Below are 12,183 nucleotides of genomic sequence, written 5' to 3'. Positions count from 1 at the left end.
GAGAACACATGTTCAGGTCTGAATTTTCACAGATTCTAGCACTTGGTGACCTTAGACTGGTCCTTACTCCAAGTGACGTAAGCATCACTGATGCAACTGTCTCTTCTAAAATCAAATGCTACATTTTCATTTGTTTCTATCTATATACTGTGATTCTCTGTTAATTTCTCTTTTTTTTTTTGGAACGGAATTGTTTCTTCTGCCTATTTCTCTGTACACGCACTTCGAAACATTTTAGTGTGTCATCTGTCTGGTGCTGTTGCTCTTGCCTAAACACCTTTCCAACATAGAAACATATGCAGTCTCTTAACTGCAACGACTAATATTTTTGGGGATTTGAAGGAATACAGCAAATTGCCATTAAAACTGCATGCAGTGTTTACAAAATTTCACGTTTTATATGGATACTGAGAAACATATCTGGCATAATGACGCAAGATCTGCAGGTTGTGATCTGATGCTCAGTGTGGTATCCATCTCCTTGCCTGTGTGTCTTTTATTGGTTTGAATGTTTTGTACTCATCTTTCACAGTACTACCATAAACACCAAAACTACCTGCTTCCTCTTTTAAACATTGTTTTGTTTTGTTTTGGGATTGCTGGTTTTTGGGGGAGAGGGGGTGTTGTAACTGTTGCAGGGCCTTCATAACTTTTACAGTTTACTTTGAAGTGAAAAAATTACTATATTAAAGAAAGCCATGTGCTGATGTGAGGAGTTAAGAAGCAAGGTCAGAATTTACATGCCCACATGCATGCAAACTAAGTGGGATAATTTGGGGATCTGATATTACACAGATGAATCATTCTGTCCATGAGATTGTGAAATTTGTCACAGATGCACATTCGGGTTTTTTTCACCCCTTTCACAGCAAGATAAAATTCACAGTTGAGATGAAGAAACAGGACTAGTAATGATGATTTCTTCAAATCATGTTGCCTGTTTAAATTAAGCTTCAGGGAAGATTATTACTCAGAGTATGCCTGCTTTTCAAGACTGTAAGTCTTTGAGAAATGGCAGCTAAGAATGCCATGAGGGTTTGACCACCTGGCAAAGATGATTTGAGAGTAACCTGCTAGCAAGTCTGGAGGAAGCAAGGATGAAGGGGTAGCTGAAATTGATTGCTAAAGTCCAGACAATGGACTTTACCTGTCAGAGGGGCTGCCATGTAGGTGGCCTAAAGCATCTCACTCAACAAACACTCTAACACTGTAATCTAACCAGTGTTCAGTTTGGGAAGCTTCCCTTCGGCTTTGTAGTGCTTCTTAGATATGCTTCAGATGTGATTCCTTCATTTCTACATCTACTGAATTTCATGTAAATAAAGATATCAAAGAAATGTGGTTTTAGTTGGTGGACCAAAACAATCTGGTAAAGCACTGAGAAGTTACTGTAACTAGAGTATTTATTTCTCAGGTGCCCTTCACTATCCACTATAGATACTCAACTAATCTCTTTTTGCTTAAAGGACTTTTGTGCTGTTACAAGTGTTTTCTCTATTTTCTGATCTTTTACCTCAGCAGGGTGTGTTTATCATTCATGTTTGAGGACACTAACAGTAAGCTCAGCAACTTAAATATTACTTAATGTCAACAAACACTCCAACACAAAAGATTTTTCAAAATGTCTGATACCATCATCTTGATAATATCCATCAGATTATTTCTACAGTTTATTGTCTTGTTTCTAGATACTAACATAAAACACAAAATGCTTAATAAACATCACAGAAGAAAGACTATGCATTTTAAATAATGGATGTTTCAGTATCTGTAATCTTGTTATTCTTTGGATCATTACTGGGCCAGAATCGTGAATTTTAAAGCTTAAATTAAAGTAGGATATTTGGAAATAAAGCCATAAAGAAACATAGTTTCTAGTTAATGTATATTTGAGTGCTTATTTTGAAAAATTGAGTCATTTAATGAATAATTTCATGATAAATACACCATCCTGAAAATAGTTGTATTTTAATAGCATCTTTCCTTTTACTTCATTTTTTTCTGAGAAACTTGCTGGGGCTTATAGTCTTAAATCCTTCACTGTGTTAATTTAATGTCACTGAGGGGGTATGTGAAATAGAAACATATATATTTTAAATAACATTCCTGAAAAAGCAGCTTAGGAGAATAATGAAATCTGTATTATGTTTTTGTGCTTTGGTAAACAAAAAGATTGGAGGAGTCAAACCGTACATGAAAAAACAACCTTCAGAATTTTAGTTCTTAAACTGCTTCATGAGGGAGCATGTACTCATTTTCTGATTGATATGCTTCAATTGACTGATCCTTTTTGATTGGGCTCTTTTTTTGTGTTTTCTGAAGCTTAATCACATAACCTCTGACTTAACAAAAGAAGCAGAAGAAAACTGTAGATTAATACATGGTAATCTAGTGCAGCTACTAAGCTGTATTCCTTTTATTGAATGTAGTTCCATTCATTAATTAAATGTTGGAAACAAACTTTATTTCCTCTTTATGTTACAGAGCTGCTAGATTTTACTGAACAATGGTGCAAAAATCACTAGACATATTGTCATGATTTTCTATAAAGATCTTGAACACCCTGTTCAGCATTGCTTTTTGTTATGCTGAATAGCAAAATTGTATCAATTTCTTTTACACAGTAAAGAAGAAATGGAGATGAAATTATCCCTGCAATGCATGTAAAGTTGACCAAACCATCAGCAGACCATTCAGGGTAAAAGCTTGGGGAGGGAAAGTATTTTTGAGGAGGATTATAGGTTCAGATTTCTTCAATTTTTTTTCTTTTTAATGAACTTCTCAAGAAATCTTCTGTTAATTTGTCATTTTGTTTTATTTTGTCATTTCAGGAGAGTAGAAACAGCAGTAGATCATCTAGTCCTAGTGTGAGAATGATCACTACCTCGGGACCAACCTCTGAAAAGCCAACACGTAATCCGTGGACACCAGATGATGCAGGTAATCCTTTGTTTATTGTGTAAATTTTTTGCCTGTAAAAAAATTAAAATATTTATTTGATTGTGGTATAGGGTGTGTGCTCAGACATTAATAAAAGTAAGCAATGAAGATCATTATTTTTTTTAATTCTACTTAAATCATTACCTTACTGCCTTGTTTTTCACATACACCGTAAGAATACTTATTTATAGATTTATAGATAGAAGTTACATAAACTTGTAAACATTTTCCTCGTAAGAAAGCGCTGTAAATTGCAGTGATAATAATACTTAATGAGCATCTTGTTAGCTGTCATTTTTTAGTGTGGTTTTGGAGAATTAGGGGAATAGGCATCTTAGAACATTTTAGTCTTGTCCAGTTGTATTTTCAATGCACATTTAAAGATTTCATTGCCCTAACATCTGGAATTAAATGTTATGTAGGTGAGTATCATCTGGAGTAGGTTACTCCTGTTTACCACCTCTTGTAATTTTGCTTATGCAGGATGTGGATGTGCACACAAAATTGCTGGTTTTAAATGCACTAACACGTGTCTGTAGAAACATTGTAAATACTTCTACTGTAGCATCAGTGTTCTTTTGTTATGAAATAGGATAAAGAATGAAGATAATTGAATAGTTCAGTTTGATTTTAAAAGTCATAATGTATTCTGTTATGAAAAGAACCAGTACTGGAATGCAGGAAAAAATGGATCCCCACAAATTCAGTTTTAGAGTATAAATAAAAATTACATTTTTAATACCAAAATGTGCATGTTGAATCTTAAATATAGTCTCAAGATGGTACTTCAGAGTGCCTCAAATGCTGTAATCTTTTTCTTGTGATCTTTTTATCTTGATGATCAGACTCTTTTCCTGTAACCAGCTGCAAAATGGAAACTCATGTGGTGACTGACTCTTGCACAAGCGTATGCACATATACATAATTATGTATGTATATATGCACACTTGCATTTTACCAAATGTAAGGTGATTATGTAAGATATACTTTTCTTTTTTCCCCGTGTTAGTGGGAGGACAACACACTCTTGTGTTTTGCTTCCCTATTTTGTTCTTTCTGTCCTTTGTTGCTTTGCCTGACCACAAGTCAGTGCCTTGTCACTCATAACTTTCCCAAGCCCTTGCCCACTGCTGCAGCCCACACTGGGCCCTCTTGTGCAGCATGGACCCTGAGTTGCTTTAGTCAGTGAGCACTAACAGGAATTGTTGCCTCTCATTGGAAGCAAGCTCTTACCCAGTCAAGAGTTCATTGGGAACTGAAAGCTGCAAATCCTAAGCCAGTGCAACAAAAGTTTGTGCCAAGTTTTTGGTCTTAAATGCAGCACAGCACTGGAGCTAAAAGTCAGGTTTGTTTTCTGGCCCACAGAAAATGGTCACCTTATACTCAGGTAAACACAGAATGTGCCATATGTATATTTTTTCTTGTTAGGTTTATGTAGGCCATGCGCAAAGAATTGTTCAAATTTTCTGAGGAGAGAAATAATTTTGGTTTTCTGTAAAAGATGCTTTGTTTTTAATTTAATGAAGCAAAGTGATAAAACAAGGATGCAGCCGTATCTGGTCAATCAAGGAGAATTTGCAGTTCTGTGATGCAGTGCTGAAACACTTGGGAATGTCACCTGAAGCACTGACATGTATTGATGTATTTTTGAAGCTTTGCAATTCATTGTTGCAATATCTGTATATGGCAATGGTCTAATGTAGGGAAGGACTTCTCATGTTGATTGCATTTAAGATACCGTGGTGATTAAGTCTCTGGTTTTAGGGTTGTTTTCTTTTTCCTTTTTGTTTTTACCACCTTCCAGTTTCCTTACAAGCATACACTTAACCACTTTTTTTCCATTCCCACCCTCTTATTTCTGTTTCCTTTTGAAGCTGCTCTTGGAAATAGCATAGTCTTTGAGGGCAACACCTTAGTTTCTCTACCACGACTACTCTGTGGCAGGTGCTTTTGGGGTATGGGTAAGCAGCCCCTTTTTTTTCCCACCTACCCTCCTCCATATAATCCTCTAGTAGCAATTCTGCGGCTGTAAAATCAGTAGTTTCTCCATGTGTCTTTACTCCTGTGTCTCTTAAAGCTTAACAGTAACCTTGTGATCCCTAGATTGTGGGCTACTGAAAGATAAGAATGCGGAAACATACTAAATCTGGAATGAAAGCTCTAGAGAAATCCAGAGCAACTGCAGTGTAAGAAGAGAGCAGCCATGCCCAGGAGATAGACCAATTATTGGGTTCTTTGCTACCCACAAAGTATCTGTATGGAGCAGAGAAGATGCCCTAGAGCATGTTGTGAGGAAGATACTTAGAGACCTCACTGGGAGCAGGTTTCAAAACTGAGCAGGAGGTTGTGCTTATTTTATTTTGGCAGAGCTGATTTGCACAGCTTCTAATTTTAAAGTCATTAGATGCATGGGCTGGCTGGCTGATCCTTCATAAACAAGAATGAAATGGCAAATTTTTTATAAACAGAAATGATCACAAACTGTACAAAAATGGTATTTTTAAAATCTGTGTGCTGTTACATGGCTTCTAGAAATGTAGGTTGATAACCATAATTTTTTTTCTTGATGTGATAGACCATACTTTTGATGTTCTTAACTATCAGAAAAACAAAATGATTCATCTGCCTTGGGATTGGAACGCTGCTATTTCCATCTGCTTATCCACATTCAGATTGTGTATTGTGTAATTACTTAGACTTCTTGTTTTTGTCCTATAAGAATAGAATTAACTCTTTTTAAACACATTAAAGTTTTCTTGGTATTTTTACAGAGACCAATGGGTCAGATAACTCCATCCCAATGGCATATCTCACATTAGATCATCAGTTACAGGTAATAAATATACAGTTTATTAGATTCTCAAGTTTGCATTTCATTCTAACATGTGACTTTAGGGCTGCAAAATATAGTGCCACATATTTACCTGGGTTTATGTTCTGTCTAATTTTTGACCAAGGCTAAAAAAATATATTATGTAATCTGAGATAGGTTGACTCAGGTTTGATCAAGCTATTAAAAACAAGCCCTGGGAAACATGATCCCTAAAACCAAATGTAAGCTGAGTTTGACTGTCAAAATAACACATTATTTGCTTGAGTGTTAGTGAATCAAATTGTTGTATACGCTTTATTTTTTGTGTGCGGGATTAAACATTGCTTTGATTTTTGTGACAAATGTCAGATTAAAAACTTTAGATTTGAGTAAACTTTGACATCAGTGCAGTAATATTTTCCAGGGATAGTTTAACACTTATTTTTAAATGCTTACTGGTTTTTAAAAGACTGTTATAAATACACTGCAGAGACATTCTAACACACTATTTACTAAGATATCAGTTCATTAGTCTTTTACATGTCTGATTTATTTTCAGCCTCTAGCACCATGCCCAAACTCCAAAGAATCTATGGCTGTGTTTGAACAGCACTGCAAAATGGCACAAGAATATATGAAAGTTCAGACAGAAATCGCATTGCTGTTGCAGAGGAAGTAAGTGAAATGTGTTTAACCTTTTCTGTTCTTCTATGTCTTTCCTATACACAAAGTCTGTGTATAATAATAAAAATGCATAATAAAAAGTAAATGATAGTCACTGTGACTATTATTTCTGGCTTTATGAAGTAACATTTCGTAGGGCATAATTATTTTCCAACCTTAAACTCAGGAATACTGAGCTGCTCAGTACAGATGAAATACTTAGAGCAGGTAATTGAAAGTTCTAATCAATATCAAGACTCTTCTTCTGGACAAGTCCTACATAAATAGTAACAAACTGGTAATGTTTGATTTTATCATCTCAAATTAAACACCTGAAGTGTTAAAGAACCTTAGAATTTCATTTGCTACACTGTCCATTAAAGTATTTTCAGTTGTAATTTATAGATAATTGGTTAGTTAACGGATTATAGGATTTTGGGTAATACATCAATGTTACTCACTTTGCAGTTAGTTTTAATCATATCTCTGACTTTTGTCAAGCACTGCATTTAACAATATATTATCAACATTCAAGCACCGCATTTAACAATATATTATCAACATTCATCTTAGATTTTTCTGCCATGGCTTGAGGACCTGATGCTTAAAAGCTATTACATGCTTTCTCCTTCCTTGTGTGTTGGAAGTAAAGTCTTTCCTCTTGCAGTGTTTACATGTATAAGTAAAGCAGCTGCACATATTGTTTTATTAGGTCAAAAATTATTGCTGATTCAGAATTTGAGTTCATAAAAAGTTCTGTTGTGTTGTTTCCTGATGCTGGGCCCAGTTCAGAGGTCATAGTCACACATTAGACCAAATAATCAGCTTGTGACCCACCAGTGTCCAGGCCACTGGCAGCTGTTAATAGGGATCTTGCCTTGGTATTTGTGGATTAGCAAATGAGAAAAATGTGTGTACCTTTTGTACAGTAGAAATATCATACAGAATGGGAAGAAAATGTTACTGTAAGATTGAACTCCTATCACAAATTCACTTTGGGCTTAGTATTCTGTGAACAATTTGGTTTTTTAACATGTAACTAGGATTTTTAGATTTGATGAGGAGATAATGATGCTAGAGTTAATATCTTAATTTTGATTCTATTTATGTTGTCCCCAGTGGTCAATAAATTATTTAAAATAGTTTTATTTCAAAACTCTTAATTTTCTGCTTTTAGATTCCTACTGGGTTTTTTTTCTAGGAAGTTTCTGTTCACATTTCTTCCAAACTGTTTTTTCTTAGTCAGAATGTAATTGTCCATAGGCGTTAAAACAAAAAAAGATGTTTTGATGGATGAATTTAATGCTGGTTAAGGTAGTTATTAGTTCGAACCTCATATAATTACTAAATTTTCTTTAACTGTAATTAAAAACCATATGGCAACAATTAATTAATTTTCTCCTTTGCTATTTTGTTGCAAAAATATTGCTGGCAGCTTGCCTTCTTGTCACCTCATAACAAAATAGTAAAACAAACTGCCACATCAGTTTTGCAGAATAAATTATAACAGGATTATCAGTGTGTGTAGGCCTCTAAAATCTTTGCTAAAAAAACATGTTGAACACTTACAGCATATATAATGGGAAATGCCAGTTACAGAAGTAATTTCCTTGATTCTACTTTTCCACTGCTTTAATAGGTTCAAGTCCAGATAGAAAATAGCACTTCACTAAGAAGTTACAAAAATTACTGCAATTTTGTATTTGAAGTTGCCTTTTAGAGATTTAAAATGTGCATATAGATATCTAAAATTGGAGTTGAATATATTCATGAAATTTTGTGTGGCTCCTCAGGTATTTTACTGTGACCTGTAAAACTACATCTGAAAGACGTTATCTAAAGGACAGGTTTAGAGACTGAGGCTCAGTCCTCAGCTGTTTTAAAGTTTAAATGTGGATTTGATTTGGAAGGGAATTTTTCCCCAGACTACGTTAAAGAATAACATTCTTTTGTCAACTTCTTTTGCACAGAATATCACCAGCTGTGAGTTCAGATTGGTAATCAAATACTGATTTGAAACATATGAAGTCATCTACACACAAATGAAAATAGAACATAAATGACAATGACTTTTTTCTTTTTCCATTTCAGACAAGAACTAATAGCAGAACTGGACCAGGATGAAAAAGACCAGCAAAACACATCCCGTCTGGTACAAGAACATAAAAAGCTGTTAGATGAAAACAAAAGTCTCTCAACATACTATCAGCAATGCAAAAAACAATTAGAGGTCATCAGAAATCAGCAACAGAAGCGGCCAGGCACATCATGATTTCCTGGGACCTTTCAAATGAAAAATATGCACAGAAAAGACTGATTTTTTTTTTATTGTTATTATTATCCCTTATTATGACAGCTCATGAGTGTTAGCTTCTTGGTGTGATCTGTACGTGTCTGCTACACTTAACATCATTTAATTTTCTTTTTCCTAGGTGAAATCCAGTTCAACAGGTTAATTGATTAGAGTGAAAAAACAGTGACTTGAATTAACCAATAGCCCTCAATTTAAAGCAAGAAGAGTGGCTGTTTGCATGCTCCTTGTGTGAAGGCTAGCCTAACAAGTGTTGAGGAGGTTGCTAAATTGTGAGAACTTATTTTTAGTTTTTCGTGTTGCCTCAGTAAGAGCGAAAAAAAAAAAACACTTTCCTGTTTAAGAATGGTTTTGTTCCAGTGTCTCATCTCAAACTATTATTATGATGATTATTTTCATAATAAACTGAAACATGCAGCAAGCTGCAGAGGTGATGTTGGCTGATCAGAGTAATTCATGATGCATTAGTGGTGCCTTTTACCTGTAGATGGTGTATTTTTCCACATGCAAAATGGTAGGCAAGCTGATGCCAGCATTCTCAGTTCAGTGCTTGATAGCCCTGCATTTTGACTAATATATTTCTTGTAATCTTGCATTCATAAAATATTTGAAGTAAAAGGCTGTATTTTGTTTACTTTCTTGGGGTGAATGACATGCAGTTTTATTTAAATACGGGCCAAAAGGAAGGTGATCACTTTACACAATACACACTTTACACTTTATACATGGGACAGAATTGGTCCCTTGTATAAAAGAGATATCATCAAAAATATGTAAAAGTGTGTTTCAGACTTTTAAAACTTTTGTCCCTGTAGAATCTTTGAAAGAAAATTCAGAAAGAAAATTAATACACTACTTGAAATACTTGCTCCCTCTATGTTTTTGCTCCTTTATTGATTTTGTTTCAGGAGGTTTTTTTTCTTAAAGTTATTTGATGAAAAGCATTTACCATAAATGTAAATAAGTTTGTTTTAGATAGAGTGGGGAGAGAGTGTGGGGAAATTACTTTATTTTAAATAGCAAATTATAAAATGGAGTTGAGTATGCGAATAGTGGAAACTATTAAGAAAATGAGGGAAATAGCTTAGATCTCCATCAGGAATCTCAGTTATTCCACTCATTTGAACATAGCTCAGAGGAAGTTCATTACAGAATGCCTGCTGCCTTTGTGACTGGAGAATTGCATTTAATGAGGTGGAGTGGAATATGTAATTCTCAGTGTTGATATTTACCATTATTACATAGGAGAAAATAATTACTTGTTTACATTGCAGATTGATTATTTGGATTATGAATTAACTTTTAACTGGTACAAAAATGAGACCCTTCTATATACAGTGCTAAATTACTCCTTATATACATACATAAGTTCTTGATGTTCTCAGTTACAGGCAGGTTTTAATAACACTTGTTTGCAAAATTAAAATAGGAAATTGAAGTTTAGCTGCTGAGCCCTATAAATAAAAGAGAAGTAATCTGAAATTTTATGTACACTTATTTCAAATGAATAGTTACTCATACCCATGAGCAGAACTTGGAAAAACCTCATACTATTTTCTCTTTCTCTTCCTGCCTACTTGATAAAAACCATTACTACAGTTGTGCTTATCTGTGAACAGCAAAGAGAACGAACAACTTACTGAGCATCCTGTCTTGAAAATAAATCTATTGTTGGCAAAGCTTTAGGAGTTAGAAACCTTTCCCTCATTTTATTTAAATAAAGGAAGGGTTCTCATTCCTAAAACCTTAACAGATAATTTGATTAGTTAGCTGAAACTGATATTGGGATCAACTTAAGGGCACACATATTTATAGCAAAATGTAATTGAGGGAGAAAATAACTCTAGTATTAGGAATAGCACAAGTTATCCAAAGCATTGCTGTTCACATACATCTGTCTATCTACCAAAATGGAGACACTCGGTGATCAGCAGCTTACTTAACATATGCTGAAGCATTAAGTAGAGCAGCATAAATACTGATGCTCAACTTCAGAGGCATTGATAGTTATGTACACAAAATCATTTATCAGGACAGTTTTTACATTTTTGCTGTGTAGTAAAAGAGATATGCTTAAGGTCAATCTGTTGTATGTGAAAAGTCACTTTATGGCAAGGTTTGAATAATGGAAGTGAATGCAGTGAAAAATTAATGGTACATAATACAAAAGTAATTTCTAGCAATTGTTAATGATTTTCCAAGGTTTACATGAAAAAGGTTCTGCAATTATAATATAAGTGCTGTACTACCATGCACTGTTGGCTTCAATCAATAATTTGGTTTTATCACTTTTAATTTTCAAAAGAAATTTGGAGTTTGACTTTTTGCCTTCAAATTGTTCTTTTCTTAATTTTACCAAAAATTTTAAAAATACTTGCCCAGATTTCTTACTGAGGTTTTCCATGTGAAAAAATTTGTTTATCATAAAAAAAAGCCTATAAGGGTAAAACATGGCAGCTTGGGCTAAGAAGAGTTTTAACAGCTTAACTTTCAGTGACCTTTATTGTTTTCATAAGGCTGTTGTTTTAAAGTTGTTTACAAATGTACTTCTATTCTTCTGTTAAACTATTTGGACTGTTCAGGAAGTTTTTTCTGTGTACTCTTCTGTTCAGTTAAAGCTGTTCCTCTAATAATGGAGGTGAAACATCTAGTTTGGGCTGGGCACTGCCTTCTCAGAAAAGGTAACAGGCTCTGCTTTTTGTTACAGTCTGTGTTCTGTAAGATATTTTGTAATTGAAGTATGCTTCTGTATACTATGCAGTTCTTCCAAAAATGCTTTTTTAGGCTTTTTGGTTTGTTATTTTTTCTGATGAGGAGTTGAAGATTGTAATTCAAAACTTGTACATAAAATGGTGAATGATTTCATATGATTCAGGAATGAGCAGTGTGGCTTTCTGTTACAGGGTTTTACTGCTTTGTCAGGAGTCTAATTAATAAAAGCTGAGAGACTTCCACAAACATGTAGTAATGCCCCAACACTTGCCAGAGCATCCATGATCTCTCATGGAATCCCACACTGGGTGGAAGATAATCATCGTGCAGTTGTTCCCACTGCTGAAAAAAATTCTTTTGCTATGAGCTTGTTCCTTCCTGTATGCAGAACTAGGGTGTAGGATGAATAGTCTTACTCATAACTGGGTATAAAGATATTTTAAGAATGCCACATCTACCTTGTGGATGCAGTGTAAAGAGATAAGTGCTTGTCTTCTGTTGTTAAGGTCAGAAAAATTCCATTCCCTGTAACTTATCTGTTTGTTCATAATGGATATTACAGCTTGAGGGGTTCCGTTGCCATACCAGAGACAGAGATGACCCCCAGAAGTGTCTCATTGCCTGTGAAGATCACAAAATTGTGCTTCACATCTGTTCTGAAGTGTTCTGAACAGCTTGATCCTTTCAGGTGCCCTGCTGTAACTTGCTGGGAAAGTTTGATAAAACAAGGGGAAAGAAAAAAGGT

The 12,183-nt window shown here is 34.6% G+C and overlaps 1 protein-coding gene across 5 annotated transcripts in view; it reads left to right on the top strand.

The window, feature by feature from the left end:
• MAP3K7 (mitogen-activated protein kinase kinase kinase 7) overlaps positions 1-11,596 on the top strand; it is a 36,157-nt gene extending 24,561 nt beyond the window's left edge. For 2 of the 5 annotated variants that reach the window (XM_031057584.1, XM_031057583.1), the window contains 4 exons: positions 2,832-2,940; positions 5,712-5,773; positions 6,312-6,427; positions 8,507-11,596. In XM_031057584.1, coding sequence (XP_030913444.1) covers positions 2,832-2,940; positions 5,712-5,773; positions 6,312-6,427; positions 8,507-8,687 — 468 coding nt within the window. In that variant the 3' untranslated portion in view covers positions 8,688-11,596. The remainder of the gene's footprint in view (positions 1-2,831; positions 2,941-5,711; positions 5,774-6,311; positions 6,428-8,506) is intronic. The other 3 variants (XM_031057586.1, XM_014307290.2, XM_031057585.1) reach the window with 2 other exon arrangements.
• The last annotated feature ends 587 nt before the right edge of the window (positions 11,597-12,183 follow it).

Source organism: Geospiza fortis, unplaced genomic scaffold (assembly GCF_000277835.1).
Source record: "Geospiza fortis unplaced genomic scaffold, GeoFor_1.0 scaffold264, whole genome shotgun sequence".
NCBI lineage: Eukaryota > Metazoa > Chordata > Aves > Passeriformes > Thraupidae > Geospiza > Geospiza fortis.
The sequence above is the reverse complement of the archived record's forward strand: the minus strand, read 5'-3'. Positions and strand labels throughout refer to the sequence as shown.